General features: G+C 40.5%; 1 protein-coding gene across 2 annotated transcripts; it reads right to left on the bottom strand.

The window, feature by feature from the left end:
- Positions 1-1,745: 1,745 nt before the first annotated feature.
- On the bottom strand, positions 1,746-14,078 carry gsc2.S (goosecoid2 S homeolog). 2 transcript variants are annotated; one of them, XM_041580297.1, is made up of 4 exons: positions 13,345-14,078; positions 9,855-10,006; positions 5,454-5,704; positions 1,746-3,630 (listed from the first exon to the last, which is right to left on the bottom strand). In XM_041580297.1, exons 1-4 carry the CDS (start codon positions 13,416-13,418, stop codon positions 3,529-3,531), a joined length of 579 nt encoding a protein of 192 aa, XP_041436231.1. In that variant the 5' UTR covers positions 13,419-14,078; the 3' UTR covers positions 1,746-3,528. The 2 variants fall into 2 exon arrangements, with proteins under 2 accessions (XP_041436231.1, XP_018099597.1); XM_018244108.2 differs by lacking the exon at positions 13,345-14,078 and having other exon boundaries at positions 9,855-11,489.
- Positions 14,079-17,725: the final 3,647 nt, after the last annotated feature.

Raw genomic sequence — 17,725 nt, forward strand, 5'->3', positions numbered from 1 at the left:
TACATCACCGGAAGTTGTATTTTAGATATAGCGGAAGTTAATTTCTCATTGGCGTGTTAAGTAATGGTTCCAGCTTTATACCATTTATATTTTCAAGTGTAAATACTTGCACTATTTTTAAAATATAAAGTGGCATTTTTTTCAGTTGCTTTTTATTTCTGTTGAAATTCCAAGATTAATTTTTAACCATCTCATGACTCCCTAGAGCAGCTCTGGCTGTGTGTGTGTGTGGGGGGGTTCTGTTTTTCTAAGGTCTGTTTGGTTTTCAGCCTTGTAAAACCTAAACCTTGTGGCCAATAAGTGAAAACCATCTAATGGTCAGGTAGTGTTGCCACCCAGCCGGTTAGCCGGTAAAACACCTGCCAAGGCCGGGGCCGTTATTACAAATTTACCCGCATTGTAGCTGCCGGTAAATTTGTAATACCCTTAAAAAGACCCCTCGGCCTGCCCCCAATCCCCTGTAAACTTAGCTTTTTTGACTATGTCCCCTGTCAAGAAATCTCCGCGGCGTGGCCAAGGCCCCCTTTACGTCATGGCCATGCCCCTTCCCGCCGGTAAAACATTTAGGAAAGGTGGCAACCCTAGGGTCAGGGCACACAGGCAAATTCCAAGAGATTAGTCGCCCGAAGTTGCCTCACGAGGAAACTTTGTGCGACTTTGGAAAACGAATTCCTTCAAGTGCCAACCCTCCGGCAGGGGAGGCATTTCAGGGAGATTAGTTGCCCCGAAGAAAAGGAGATTTGTGGCCAGGCGAACAATCTCCCTGAATCTGCCTGTGTGTCCTGACCCTTAATACCAAGATACACCTCAGCATGGCTTAGTTATTATCAAGTGCAGTTAATGTCTTATCATTACAGAAACAAAAAAAGTTAATCAATCAAAAATAAAAAAAAAATAGCATTGCTGTATCTCAGAGCTTTCTGGGTAACTGATTTCTATATAATAGATCCCACACCTTTAGTGAAAGGATTGGTCTTACTCATCGGGCAGAATAGATAATGGAAGGTTGCCACCTGTGTAGAGTTTCAACTGGACATAGGGTTGTCATCTGTCTGGATTTGACCTGGACAGCCCGGTTTTCAGAAGGGCTTTCTGAGTCAAGACAAGACATATCTCCCTTTATTGACATGGTGATCAGCCAATCGCTGGCCATTTCATAGCCTGTGACGTCTCTCAATCTGCAAACAATGTCAGTTACTCCACCCCCTGTCTGGATCGTGGGCCAAAGAAAGGTGACAACCCTAACTGGACATATCAGTTTTTCAAATGGCTAACCATTCAAAACTTTCTGTCCCATTTAAAAAATTGAGAAAACTGGACAGAAAGGCAGCCAATTGTGTCTAAGTGATGCAATAACCCTGACCCACGTCATAACCAGATCCGGACTGAGAATTAAAATAGGCCCTGGCATTTCAGATACAAAGAGGCCCAAACAGCCCCCACCAGCCCACTAAATACTAACCTATAGGCTAACCTATGATTAAGGGATACAAACCCGAAACGCGTCAGGCGGTTCACAGCAGTTTCTTTCCCAATAAATCTATCCAGAAGTGCCAACTGCCTGTTGAGTTTTTGCTATACTTACAGTGGGGACACTGACGATTGAGCACCTGGACGAAGGGAAGATCGGTGAGCTGGAGCGGTCTATTTTTTTGTTTTTTTTTGATTTAGTGTATAATTAGAGAGATTAATATTTTTTAGAAATATACAATTTTACAAGTAATGACACACAATTTAATGTGCTTATATGTTTATTGCACTGTTTGTTTCTCCATCATGACTGGGTATAAGAAATTCAGTGTTGAGTAGATATTCTCCATACAAAATATTAAAAGCCACCCTGACGCCACTACACTGCCCATAAATTATCACATGCCCCACCCAAATTTCGATGAGTTGAAAGGCGGCAAACCTACTTCCAACCCAAAACAGAGTATGAACAAAACTAATGAAGACCTACATAATGGAATATTCCCTAATCACATGTTGTATTGATTAATTAAAAGGATACTGGCACATTATTAAAATGAGTACAAAAGCAGCACTGCTTGGTATGGCTAATGGCACATGGGTAGCTGACTCACTACCTTCTATGCCCTCTATTTTTGTGTGCACTGGCATGGAATAGGATCTGTTTTTTAGCACTCACACAGCAAATTTCTGTGTGAAAATGCATACTTCAATGTTTTTGTGACTAAAGCTGGCCATAGATGCAAAGATATAGATTTTCTGATCATGTGTGGAATGTCCCAACCTTTTTTCCAAAATGGGGATTGGTTGTTTAGTCGATCTGACAGGTTAAGATATTTATTTCAGCTACCGATAAGATCTCTGCTGGTATTGCTTATCTGATGATATCAATGGGCGATTGCCACTACTATTTGTTGGACATACCTTTTGTACAAATGCTGGCTGTCAATTAATGGCCAGAACATCATTTGATATGTTAATTTTCCTAGTTATTGAATCTGAATGGTTAGTTGTAGATCTGCAAACGGACACGAACAAGTGCTCGTCACTCAAAGAATGAAATCTGCATGTCTATTGCCAACCTAAGTTTACTCTGTGTGTGCTAACTAGTAGGTCCCCTGCACATCAGTACATGCAGATAGATGGGGCAGAAGGCAGAGGATATTGTATTAAGGTAATGGTGTACTCCAGGCATGTGGCTCAAGAGCAACTTGTTGTTCACTAACCTATTTGATGTTTCTTCCAGAGGCCTTAAAGCAGGTGCTCCTTTTTAATTCCTGTTTTGTAGGCATAAAGGTCACTACCAAGTAAAGCCTCCTTCATGAAAGATTAGGCCAAATACCGAACCAAATCCAAATTTGCATATGCAAATTTGGGCTGGGAAGGGGAAAACATTTTTTACTTCCTTGACAAAAAGTCACACGATTTCCCTCCTGCCCCTAATTTGCATATGCAAATTAGAATTCGGATTTGAATCCTGCTGAAAAAGGCCGAATCCCAAACCGAATCCTGCATTTGGCACATCCCTAGTGAAGAGTAGCTTTATTATTTTAGAAATGGTACAACATTTTTAAATTAATATATTTAGAAAGATTCTTATTTCGGTGGAATGAAAGTTGTATTTATTTTTAATTTTCAAGATAGTTCCCCTTTAAAAGCCACACAATACCCTACAACTGCCCCTATACAAATAACTACATTTATAGATTAAAGGGGACATTCACCTTTTGCAAAGTCCTACCAAAGTGGTCCTAAAGCAAAAATCTATCATTTCAATTGTATTAATATTTAATGTGGCCCCTTCAGCTTTGGTTTTCCTCTCTGAAGAAGGGGTTAGTCCCAAACTCTGTTCCATTATACAGAGATCATCAGAGAGTATGAAACTTCATTGAGGATTGCAGCGGCATTAAGTACTGTGCGCACACCTGGTCTCTACATAACTCACTTGCAAAAATATAATAAGATTTTTTTTCTCCTGTTATGCACTCCTATCAAAAGGGGTTATACACCGAGCAGAGGTATTTTATGGGTTGTAAATGGATGTGTGCTGTTGGTATACTAACAGGTTTCAACTACTTTTTTTGCTGCTTGAAGGAAAATCACTGAAGCTGCTCCTCTCTTTTGTCTTCTCCACTTAGCTCTTCGGTTCTTGAACCATACCTGAGGGCACATTTACAAAATAAATCATTTTTCATTTTATGTACGTTTAACTTTCCATAAACCCCTGCATCAAAATATTACATTCAAAAAGAGGTAGAGTACCTTACAATAGAAACATTTAAAAGATAGCTACGTAACCATTGTATGTGCTGAAACAAATTATTTACAATGATAGAAAGCGCTGTAGACGTTATTTTAACACCTCTACCAAATATCCAATTGCGTCTGCTGAAAATTCAATACAAAAAAAGAAAAAAGTGCACAGCATAAGACATTGAATGATATCATATCATCATATTTGAGTCAACAAATTAATTCATTTAAGAACAAATGACTTAGGGGCTGGGGTCAGAGATTAAGCAAGTAAGCCATGTGCCTGGTGGGCACTTCATCACTGAGCTTTGTCCACCCACTGGTCTTTCCAGAGAATCATGCCTCACAGTGGAATCCATAGCACCAATCATGTAATGAGTTTTCTGCTCTAAATTTAATCCAGGGTAGTTTCATTTATGTAAAGGCCCTGGAGCCCACCCCTTACATCACTCCAGCTCTACCGCTGCCCTAACCCAGCTCTGCAGATGCCCAGTTCCTGGAGGAGGGACTTCCTTTTAGCATATAGATATATAAAAGAGCCAGTGTTCCTCTTCTTACAAAAATGCACCTGCCTGAGGTACTTTATTTCTCATTGGCATTCCGCTTTAAAATATCAGTGTCGCAGCATTCTCTGCAGTTGCACTTTACAGAAATTGTAGAAATTCTGTAATATGCCTAGGAGGGCATAGATTAGTCGTCCCCAACCTTTTTTATTTTGCAAGGACGGGGGGTTGTTGGGAGGGGTCGTGTCCAATTCTGGTGCACCGGCATCCAATTCATCAATTGGTTAATTGGTCGCTAGGCTTGGCGGCCCAGTTCAAGACTGTCTGCAGCCCAGTTCTGGCCCGTGGCCCAGTGGTTGGGGACCCCTGGCATAGATGATACTGGTGCACCAGAGGAGTTTGGTGGTCTGCATTTAGAATCCCTGGAGGCTATCTAATACAGTATTTCTACCTGTCCTTTAAGCGCTTGGTTATCCTTGGCAATCATATACTAATCACCCAACAAAGTTAATTGGTTACTTTACTAAAATTGGGCTTGTCCTCATTCAGATGATGGCAGCCGACCAATTTTTTTTTACAGTAAGCTGAACAAAGTTAATCACTGATTGATTGCTATGGCTTTCTGCCCTGGTTAAAATCTACCCAGTGTTAATATATACTCCTGGCAGTTTCATTGGTTTCTGCACCTAGGCCAGCTAAATCGATTCTGAATGTACTCAAAGCAGCAATTCACATGTGTTAGCAATGTCTTTCCATTGAAGTTATTGGGACCAAAAGCTTAAGTTCTCCACACTGGAGATTTATAAAACCTATTTTACCACTTTCACTGAGGTTTGAGAACCCATTTTCATTGCTGTCTACTGTATGTGCAACCAACTGTTAAATGGGTGTGGCTACAACCGACCTGTAATCAATGACACTATTACATTATTAAGGTGACCTGACAGGCAGATTTAAACTGCCAATTCGGGTCCTTCAGACCAATTCTCAACTTATCTGCCCGTGTATGGGGTCTTCCAACAGGCCTTCCTGACCGATATCTGGCCAAAAATCAGCCAGATATCAATTGGGCAGCTTTAATTTTACCCCCCGATTGTAGACGGTATCGGCTAGTTGATGAGGTCCTTGTCCTGTCGGCAACTATTCCCATTGTTGAAATTGATTAGCCGATATCACCCTGCATTTCGTGGACATATCGGGAGAAAGATCCACTTGTTTGTCTCTTACCTCCACCCTCTCCTCTTTGAGCTGGATCCTGCCTGCTAGCTGTTCTCTAGCAATGACATCAGGATACTGGTTGTGGTGAAAAGTTTCTTCCAAAGCTTGTAGTTGTTCTTCTGTGAAGATGGTGCGGTGACGCCGTGTTCGCCTCTGTGTGTGAGGCAATGAAAGGAGTGTTGGGGGTTCCACTGTTACCACAGCATCAGCATCTCCATGATTAGCATGTACCATGTGTAGAGGCCAATGTATCCTGGAGGCTTGAGATAAAAACAACCAAAATAGGAATAAAAACAGGAGGAAAGGTTAAAAAGAAGCAAAGAAATCCATAGGGTGTATAGATGTCCTTAAATGCAGTTGCAGTCCTACATTTAGGACTTCTATATAGTTGCACAGTCCTTCCCTTCTTCCATTTCGAATAGTTCGCTGCTGCACCTATTGACCTTCTGACCAGGCAGTAGTCCCATGGTCACCTTTTGCACTCAGTGTCTCAAGGCACTGCACGCTTGCACTTAAAGGAGAAGGAAAGCCCCAGGGCGCAAAACCCCTCCCCCCTCCCCTGTGTTGCCCCCCCTCCCTCCTCCCCCCTGGCCTACCTGTCCCCCTGGGCAAATGCCCCTAACTTGTTACTCACCCCTCTGCGCAGGTCCTGTCCACGGAGTTCGCAGTCGCCATCTTCTCCCACGCGCGTCTTCTTCCTGCTCTGACCGGCGTCTTCTGGCGCATGCGCAGTAGGAACAGGTACCAGTACAGCTCTATTGCGCATGCGCCGAATGTCACGAAGTTTTCCGATTTCACTTCGTGACATTCGGCGCATGCGCAATAGAGCTGTACCGTACCTGTTTCTACTGCGCATGCGCCAGAAGACGCCGGTCAGAGCAGGAAGAAGACGCGCGTGGGAGAAGATGGCGACTGCGAACTCCGTGGACAGGACCTGCGCAGAGGGGTGAGTAACAAGTTAGGGGCATTTGCCCAGGGGGACAGGTAGGCCAGGGGGGAGGGGGGGCATCACAGGGGAGGGGGGAGGGGTTTTGCGCCCTGGGGCTTTCCTTCTCCTTTAAATATTGGGCACAGACTTCACTTGCAGGTTGAACACTGTAAAATACACCAGACAGACTTCTGATTTGCGATGCAATGCATATCACAAACAAACCCTGCACTGTGTGAAAAAACATGGTGACTGCAGTTGAATTTGCACTTTACTCACTTGCACCTGCACTTGCGGATGTACATGTGCCCTCATATGGTGATAGGGGGAAGCAAACAGTGTCGGACTGGGATGCCAGGGGCCCACCAGAAAACCTTAGGCTGAGGGCCCACTTTCCAAACTATTATTCCTGCTCTCTTCACTCAACCTCTTTATTCTCCTAGTCTTTTATCTCTACATATTATACTCTATTCTTCCATTATTAAGCCCCTTAAAGAAATAGGAAATGATCATGAAATAGGCCAAATGGTTAGAAGCAAGAGGGCCCACTGACACCTGGGCCCACCGGGAGTTTTCCTGATATCCCTGTGGTCCAGTCCAACACTGGAAGCAAACAGAAGTAAATAGATCATAATAGTAAAACAGCATTAAGTAGTATACAGTAGTTACTAACAAATCCGCTTTTGAGAGAAAAGTAATACAATGTAACAAGATGGAAACTAAATTAATCTGTGTGTAGAGACTAGGGATGTAGCGAACGGCGGAAAAAATGTTCGCGAACATATTCGCGAACTTGCGACAAAACATGCGAATAGTTCGCGAACGTCGCGAACCCCATAGACTTCAATGGGAAGGCGAATTTTAAAAGCTAGAAAAGACATTTCTGGCCAGAAAAATGATTTTAAAGTTGTTTAAAGGGTGCAACGACCTGGACAGTGGCATGCCAGAGGGGGATCAAGGGCAAAAATGTATCTGAAAAATCCATTGTTGACACAGCGCTGCGTTTTGTGCTGTAAAGGGCAGAAATCACACTACGTCACTCAGGTGATGTTTCTGGACACGGAATGTGAAAAAGCTCACACAGCTAGGTGGCACTTGGTTAAAGACTGGGCAAATAATGCCTGCAAGGTCAACGTATACACTACAGCCGTTGGATACGGAATATATTATTGCTGCTTGAAAAACGTCACTCGGGTGGTGTTTCTGGAGACGGTATTATTATTGATATTTAGACAGCTAGGTGGCAGTTGTTTGAAGAACAGATGCAGATGAGAGATCAGCAGCAGGACAGACAGCTGCCCACAGCAGCTACATACAGAGCACTGCAGTAGAAGGTAGATTACTAGCCAGCAAAGCTACCTAACCTAAAATGTCCCTCAAATCCCTGCAGAGTTCTGTCCCTACAATACAGAGCAGTATCAAGTAGATTACTAGCCAGCAAAGTTACTATCAACTGTCCCTCAAATCACTAACAGCTCTCTCCCTACACTAGCTCTTCCAAGCACACACAGGCAGAATGAAAAAACGCTGCAGGGCTTCAGTTTATATATGGAAGGGGAGTGGTCCAGGGGGTGTGGGGGTGGTCCAGGAGGGAGAGCTTCCTGATTGGCTGCCATGTATCTGCTGGTCTGGGGTGAGAGGGCAAAAATAAGCGCCAGCTAAGGCGAACCCAAATTGGCGAACGTCGCGCGACGTTCGCGAACATTCGCCGAACGCGAATAGTCGATGTTCGCGCGAATTAGTTCGCGGGCGAACAGTCCGCGACATCCCTAGTAGAGACACGTTTTTTTTTTATTGAAACTGAACTGAACGAATGGAGCTTGGCAAACAATGTTAAAATTGCTTACAATAGTGTATCTGGAGTGTCTGGTTACCCCTGCAAATGCCTCTTTGAAGTATGGTGTGAGCCCTGTCAGTTTTAAGTTCTGCATAAAAATGATAGAAGATAGCATTCTGTTGTAAAGTCAAAGATGAAGCAGGAAAATGAACAAATTATGTGTGATTGTAAATAAGTAAGATAAGCAAACTTTCAAGGCAATAGACTGAAAAAAGGCAAATAAAAGGCTAACTTGTAGGGAAGTCTGATTTTGGCCTTACTTCCCTGTCCATTTCTATCTGGACCTATCTATAGTCGTTTCAACATAGTGTCCTGTAATGCTGTTGACATATAGACTTTGCCTGCTTTGGACCAGCAGATCAAGGAGGCAGCACCCCACGTGGAACATTTCTTGGAGCTATTGGACCATTTATATTTAACCCTTGGGGGATTAAACCATTTGTATTTAACTCTTGGAGTATTGAATCAATTATATTTAACTCTTGGAGTATTTGGACTTTTTCTCTCACTATTTTATCATCTTTCTCTCTCCCCCAAGAACTTTGGTATTTGTGTACATTATTTATCTCTACATACAGTTGCTTTAAACCAATAAGTTTCCTAATATACAGACATTTTAACAGACCTAGACTACTAATATGGTACTGACCCATTTTACCATGGGCAAAATAGGTATCATACGAGAACCCTACACATTTGACTCCTCTCTATTTTCTCTAGGCCAGATATTACAGATAATCCTGGATCCACAAGCACTGCTGGATTATCTATCTAAACTGCCCCTCCCCCACTTATGTACATGCCCAGGTTAAAAAAATTGGAAGACTCTAAAGTAATAGGACCATCCCCTGTTGTTGGCAGAAAGAGTAGAGCAAATTGTTTTTGTTTGTTCAGCCACTTGGTCAGTGGGGCAGTCTGTCAATAACTTGAATGACTCTAAACCTATAACTTTGGGGAGAAAATTATTGCTGAACAACAGAAGGACCAGTACTTCAGGACTGCGGTAGTATTCAAATCAATGCACAGATGCTAGGGTAATTTGGACCCTAACAACCAGCTGAAACTGCAAAATGGAGAGCTGCTGAATAAAAATCTAAACGGTAACTCAAAGATGAACAACTCCTTTAAAGTAGCTCAGGAATTTTGCAAACAGAAATCTCCCTTATGTTATTCATAAGATTCTTATGAGCAAGCTACTTCAATAGAAAGCATTCTAAAATGATCAGTAGCTCAAAAATCTAGAAGACTTAAACACACACTAATGGCTTTGAGATACTAGCTAAATACAGCCTGAACTGGGTCTGTCCGTCCTTCCAGACATGATTACACACTGTGTAAAATAAAACATTATTTCTATAGGCACAGCTGGAACACTAAAGTCTGTGATACACAAATTCATCATTTGTGCTTTGCAAGATGCAAAAGGTTGTGATATTTGCATACCAGGTTAATGTATACAGTGGAAAAAAAAGATTAAAAAAAATCACCATGGAAAGTAAGACATTGTAACAAATAAAGAAGACAATAACTTGACAGGTACTTGACCACAGAGACAAACAATCAAATAATTCAGAGGCATGGTACAGGTACATGTTTCCCAGCCATCTATCGATCTATTTATCTATCGAGAGTTATGTGTACTTACCAACCCACGAGGAATCCTGAGTGAAATGGATGGAATGGGAGCAGCAGCAGCAGTTACAAGCTGTTACCAAAACTTCATCTTGAGAGGTGACTACCAAGAAATCCTTTGGGCTCTGCATCTTTCTTGTCAACCCAGACTCCTGTTGGAGAGCACTAGTCATTTGTGATGGGAGAGAAAGAATGCTTTCAATTGAGAAAGGGCTCATCTTCTTTTTAACACTGTCCCCATTAGATGACATACTGTTGGTGCAACTGTGTTGATCAAGCTAGTTTATCTCCACACTCTCTGTACCGCTCCTCCTTGGATGGATGGCCTTATAAAACAGCATATCAGTGTCGCTCACACAGAGACCCCTTTTACCTTAATACTTTCAGCTTAAAGCATTTTCCTTTCATTTCTTTATACTGGAAGTTTTCTGTATTTTAAATACCTTTTCCTCATTCCACTAAAGCTGCTGCTTTAAAACTCAGACCATTTTATGGCAGAGAGAGAGAAAAGAGCTTCCATAATCCCCCGTACAGAAATGCTAAACCCCATGAATACGATAACTGGCCTTCTAATCTCAGCTGGTTTTGTTTGCAGTGAGTTGTGAATCTGAGATCTTGTTAATCCGAGCGGAGACTGAGTAAAAAAAAAAAATCTGTTCCCTGCATCTGGAGTTCCAGGCTGATTGTTTGATGGGCATTGTATGTGGAGGGAATGGGCTGATATCAGAATCGTTTCTATACAACAGAAAGGGATTACAGAGAACAATTATCCCTTCATACTTTTGTGTTGAAATACCTGTGCAATCAGGCAAGGCTGTCATATTAGACACATTAATATAGAACTGAACTCCATTCAGCTCACATGAGCGACTGAACCATCAAAACAAGATGGCTGTTACAATGGTTTTCATAAAATAGAATTTTTTTTCTTATTAAAGGCAATTTCACTTGACTTAATGGGGATCTCCAACCACATAACACATGTAATTCTAAGTCAATTACCGATATCCATTGATTAAAAATTGTCATTGGTTTTAAAGTCAGTTGTAAATGTAATTAGTATTGAAAATACTACCTGTCTGGCTGAAACAATGTAGGAGAACCCAGCTGATTAACCTTATGAAGAACTGAAATTTGCTACATTGTTTCAAGAGTTTAGACTCTTGGATAAACAAACGAATGCCACTGCATTTACAAATAATTTTAAAAACAAGTGAACATTTTTAAAGAGACTGTAAGAGCAAGGTAGCTACACCGCTCTATTCAATGATTTATTTATTTTTAATAAGGCAAACAGAACAGTATTGTGTTAGTATTGTATCTTAGGAGAGGGGTAGAATTCCTCTGCAGGGGTGACATGTTTTATAAATTCCTTTTTTGACCTTTAATTAATGTATATTGAAGTTGCTTAGAATTACAAGTCTTTTTAATTGTGCAAAAAATAAACTGTTTTAAGTTACATTGCCGGGACTAGGGGGAGGCAAAAAAAGCATGTGCTTAGGCACCACAATGGGGGGGGGTGTGCTAGGCATGTACCTCTTGTAGTCCAGGATCTCCAGTCCCACCTGCTCCCCACTCTTTACTCTTTTTCTACCTCCACATGACCAGGCATGTTTCACTGGAGGAGGTGGATGGATGGGTTGCCTAGAACACCCAGCCAGCTTGCCCCACACTAGATACATAGTTAAGCAGGGTTGAAAAAGTTAAATTTCTCCAAAACAAACACAGTGCATATATATATATATATATATATATATATATATATATATATATATATATATATATATATATATATATATATATATATATATATATATATATAAATACATACAGACCGATCTATACACTCACATATATAACATGTATTTATACCAATATATATACCAATATATACCAATACCTATACTAACTGCTTATTCAAGAAATCATCCAAGCCCCTATTAAAAGGCATTAATAGAATCTGCCATCACAACACCTGACATGACATTCCACAAACTCATTGCCCTTACTGTGAAGCACTTCATAAAATGCTTCAAATGAAAGTTCAGTTCCTCCAGTCTAAAGGGGTGGCCTCCTCTTTTCTATGGGAAAAAAATCCCCCACGATCTGTCTATAATGCCCTATCTATCTGTCTATAATGTAAGTGTAATCATGACTCCTTGCAAGCACCTGTTCTCCATAGAAAACAACATTAACCAGGACTTACAGTATTCATTGCTAGTGTTCTAACAAGTCAATGCGGTGTGCAATGTGACACAACATATATATACCTCCTTTGCCCCTCATTATTTAAAGTGAACCTGTCACCCAGACACAAAAATCTGTATAATAAAAGTCCTTTTCAAATTAAACATGAAATCCAATTTCTATTTTTTATTAAAGCATTCATAGCAGTTGTAAGCTCATTTAAAAATATCAGCTGTCAATCAAATATTGTCTGCCCCTCCTCTATGCCAATGGCATAGAGGCAGGGCAGACAATTACTTTCACTTTCCATTCAGCACTTCCTAGGTATCACTGCTCTCCACACATTCCCCCATTCTCTTCACTGTTTAATTGTGTAGCCAGTGCATGGGGATGGACATCAGTTCCCCCATTCTGGTGCACAAACAAGATTCTGAGATGATATAATGCTTGCCTTAATGACAGTGTCCACAAAATGGCTCCTGCCTGCTTGCTATAATTTTGAATTCCTAGACTGAAAGAAAGAAGATTCAAATAAATTATATAGTGTAAATAAAGTTCATTTTGCTTGACTAATGTGATAAAATAGGATTTTGAATATTTCTTTTGGGTGACGGGTCCCCTTTAAAGATGGTTATCAAGTGTGTTTTTTTTTCAGGGCTGACTGTGACCATTCAACAATATTATTAACATTGTAGCCTCACATATCAATAGTTTTATGACTAAAGGGGTCAGTGACCCCCATTTGAAAGTTGGAAAGTTAAAAAAATGACTAACTGAAAAAAAAAAAGAGTAATTGCAGTGACTAAATATACAAACATTAATGGAGGAAACTGTATCCCAATGACTTTAGATTTTTTCACATAAACAGTTAATTTACAAATATAAATAGATTAGTCTGATTCATAATTCTACCACTAAATGGAGCATGCAGTGAAAACTATAAATAAATTGCATTACTAAAATCCTCAGAAAATGGACTTGTGGCAAAAGCTCCAGGCATCATTGAAACCAACCCTTTTTTCTTGTCTCTAGACAGAGTACACAACTATGGCATAGATTTACCTCTATAGGTGGATGAATTAGATCCGAATGAGTCTATGGCAGGAGAATGCAGGTAGGAAAGATAACATACAGCTGGGTTACACTGTAGCTTAGGCAAGATCATCCCACACAAGCAAATACAACTAAAACCTTTTAGTTAGAATAAAAGTTTTTGCTAAATGACAGATACTGTTTGCTAAATGAAGGATACTACAGCACTTGATTAAAAAAATGATAATGTCCCTTAAAGGCATATTGTGCGTTTTATTACTTACCCAGCTTTATAGTATTCTGTACAGAGGTGAATACATGCAGATGAATTAGATTTACTTGTCTGTTCTGCAAGCATGCTGCAGAGAGAAAGGGAAACACATCCATACTAAGACACTTTAGTATAAATTTCCCATTTTCTGAGCACAAGGGAGACATTGGGTATAAGTGGCATTTAGATTTCTTCCCCCACTTGATGTGGTCTGCAGTGTTGCGAAAAAGTGGATGGGATTCCCCCAGAGGTCTGCTCAGTACTTTCTACCTTGGAAGCATTTTGGCTGGAGGGTAGGGGTTAAAGGGACTCCCTTACCCTGGTGGCAACAGTGGGACCAAAGACACATTGCTATTCATCTGTCCGGGTAAAGGGTGAAGTATTAGTATTAGTTTACATACATCCTTATATGTACTTTGTGTGTTTTTTAAATGAAGTTTTCGCTCTCTGTGAATTTGATGAACTTAATTGGGCTTCAATAAAAAAAAAAAAGATTTAGGGTGAATAACAATTTATGCTCCTGAAAGATATTTTGGTAGATTGGTCACTTGCAGGTTTCAAGTGGGAGACTGTTCCCTTCTGACTGTCCTTAGGCAATCGTCTTATGGGAAACACCCTTCCAAAAGGATATATTATTGTTAAGATCAGTTATCCTTTAATCAAGTATCTGTTCCTACTCCAGGATAATAGATTAGGTAGATAGGAGAAGACCGACATATTTATGACATATAATCAGCAGAACAATATATATGTAAGTGAAAGTCAGATAGACGGTACTAACTGTGGTGCTGTCTGGGGATGGTATCTGGGGTCAGCACAGTGTACTACTCTTATATTTAATATATATATATATATATATATATATATATATATATATATATATTTCTTGTGAGCAGAAGGTTCCATAAGGGTTAAAGCACAAAACAATATACAAAAGGTTAGCAGAGATCCCTCTCACTCATGCATTTCAGCAACAGAAAATGGAATAAATATCTCCTTTTGTATAAAGAATTAGGGGATTTAGAAGCAGATCTATCAGAAGGATTTGAGTTATCTGAAGGTAATAAAAGTAAGTAGGAGGGGAAGGATTATGTGAGAAGCTGTTGACACTGATAAGATCACTGTAATATTCCCCTGAAAAAAGAATTATGTTGTGGTAAGTAGAAATAGGTGTATTTGTGTGCATGTGTGAGCAAATATAACGTATTAAAAAAAATATATATAAAACTTTGTATGCATGTTAAAAAAACATAATAACTTATTTATTTTGTGCGGGCGTAAGTGCAAGTGTATACAAAATATGAATTGGTGTTGGCATATACAAATGTGTTTTTTTGCGTTTGCACCTATGTGTAAGTTCACAGCGGGAAGCCGTTGTAACAGGAGTTAGTCTCACACTTGGTAATGGGTATGGTGGAAGCCCAGGGGGATAGCCATAAACAAGTGGAGAAGGCATAGTGATATTGCAGGTTTAATGGTAACAGAAGAAAACAGGAACAGGCCAAAATCAAATACAAGGTCAAAACAAAGTCATTAACAGGAAGGCAAGGAATGCTGGAACAAGATCACAGGAACAAGAGCACTGGAACTAGGATTTCAGGAACAAGGAACGAAGGTTATCCAGGAACAAACAAATTCAATCAATGACTCAGTGCTGGGCCACAACCACCCCAGTATTTTTTTTCAAATGGAGCAGTCCAAGCCTATCTAGACTTGCCTGCACATGGATTGGAGGTACGCATAACACAATGCGGGACATCCCTCAAGTCCAGTCAGCCCAGGAATCACCACTAAATCAGGACGGAGTTGGTAGGACAGTCGCACCACACCACTAAGCCCAGCCGTGGTAAAACTGTCTGCTCTGCCCCTGCCTCACACACACACACACACACACACACACACTACTAGCCAGACTAGACAGAGAGAATTTGAATATCAGGAGGAGAAAGGGGTAGAAAAGTGAGAAAGGGAAGGTGAGTGGGAGGTAAGAAGAGCAGGAGGAGAGAGGGGCAGAAGGTGGGAAAGAATGACATTTGGGGTGAGAAAAGCATAAGGAGGGAGAATAGATGGAAGAGCAGAGGACTTTTTATCAAGCCAAACTGGCAAAAGGGCAGTCACCTCCCTGTACTCACCTGTCACTTTCTGAGCATAAAGCATGGGGGCTGGTCTTGATTGTCCTAGGTGTTACATGCAAGCACCTACCTGAGCACTGGATCCCCTATGCAGGGCTGCCATTAGAAATCACGGGGCCCCGTACAACAAAATTTTTGGGGCCCCCTGGCCCACACTGACGACCAAGCTCCACCCCATATCCTGCCCACTCCACATCGCAGTTAAAAGACCACACAGACATCAGCACTAAAAAAGTAACCCCCCCCCCACACAAGTTGTAAAAAGCTATTGATGGTCAGGGCCCCCTTATAAAAAATTGGGGCCCCAAAAAAAAAATTACATTTTTTTTAAAAAAACATTGGTGGCAGGGGCCCCCTTATAAGTTAAAAAAAACTTGGGGCCCCAACAAAAAAAAAATGTAAAAAAACCTAAAAAATAAACAAACATTGGCGGCAGGGGCCCCCTTATAAGTTAAAAACAAATTGGGGCCCCAAAAAAAAATTTGAAAAAAAAAAACTGGTGGCAGGGGACCCCTTTCAAGTTAAAAACAAATTGGGGCCCCAAAATTTTTTTTAAAAAAAAAACAAAAACATTGGCGGCAGGGGCCCCCTTATAAGTTATACCTCATACCAGACCATTTCTGTGGGCGGGGCTGCACATCACACATACACCATCCCTTCACCTTTTTGTTCCCAATTCAAGCACTATATATATATATATATATATATATATATATATATATATATATATATATATATATATATATATATATAGTCAACTACAAGAGTCCTCTGCACTCAACCCATTATCAATATATTTAAGATAGCGACATTTTGTGCATACTGCTCTGCTACTAAAAAATGCCTTACCCTTTAAACAAAACAGGGATTGTTTGTCCATATATTGCAATATATTTAAGCTGGCCAACTACGTCAAAGTCATCCCATATCTGGCCAGTCCTATGCTCAATTTTATCTGATTCATTAAGAATTCTATTGCTTCATTATACATTTTACAAAGGGACTAGGTTTTACCTGCAACTTACTTGCTGCTTTCAAAGTAAACCCCCATACTTGGCTGCCCTTTTATTAGACACCAGTGGGATCACCTGACTATAGCTGGGAGGGGTGGGAGATACAACATGGAGCTGGTCTCTGCTCCTGTATAACTATAACAAACAAGGGAAAGTTGTGCTCACCACTATTTTTTAAAACCATTAGGCGGGGGTGCAATGAGGCTGTGACCACAAAATACATATAGTCAACTACAAGAGTCCTCTGCACTCAACCCATTATCAATATATTTAAGACAGCGACATTTTGTGCATACTGCTACTAAAAAATGCCTTACCCTTTAAACAAAACAGGGATTGTTTGTCCATATATTGCAATATATTTAAGCTGGCCAACTACGTCAAAGTCATCCCATATCTGGCCAGTCCTATGCTCAATTTTATCTGATTCATTAAGAATTCTATTGCTTCATTATATATTTTACAAAGGGACTAGGTTTTACCTGCAACTTACTTGCTGCTTTCAAAGTAAAACTCCCAAACTTGGCTGCCCTTTTATTAGACACCAGTGGGATCACCTGACTATAGCTGGGAGGGGTGGGAGCTACAACATGGAGCTGGTCACTGCTCCTGTATAACTATAACAAACAAGGGAAAGTTGTGCTCACCACTATTTTTTAAAACCATTAGGCGGGGGTGCAATGAGGCTGTGACCACAAAATACATATAGACAAATACAAGAGTCCTCTGCACTCAACCCATTATCAATATATTTAAGACAGAGACATTTTGTGCATACTGCTACTAAAAAATGCCTTACCCTTTAAACAAAACAGGGATTGTTTGTCCATATATTGCAATATATTTAAGCAGGTGATCAGATGCGGCTCAGATTCAAAAGCAACAGTTATGACCCATGTGGCCCCCCTCAAGTCACTGATTGGTTACTGACTGGTAACTAATTCGTGGAAACCAAGAGAGCTGAAAAACAGGAAGTAGTGTTCTGGCTATTATTTAGACATCCAGTTACTCCAGCCTTTATACATTACATTTTTGGCTAACTATATTGAAAATATTTTGTGCACAGCCTATTTACCCAGTTTTTATTTTTTTCCATCAGCTTTGTATGTGGTGTTTAGCTCAATGGCAGTGTTAGAAGTGGTTGGGTTATGCAGAGATCTTAGGTTGGTAGAATACCTGATATTTAATGGCATATTGGGCAAATGGAAGTTAATGCTCTTTGGAGTGCTATTTGGAGTGCCACATTTCC

This window comes from Xenopus laevis, chromosome 1S (genome assembly GCF_017654675.1).
Source record: "Xenopus laevis strain J_2021 chromosome 1S, Xenopus_laevis_v10.1, whole genome shotgun sequence".
In the NCBI taxonomy this organism is placed as follows: Eukaryota; Metazoa; Chordata; class Amphibia; order Anura; family Pipidae; genus Xenopus; species Xenopus laevis.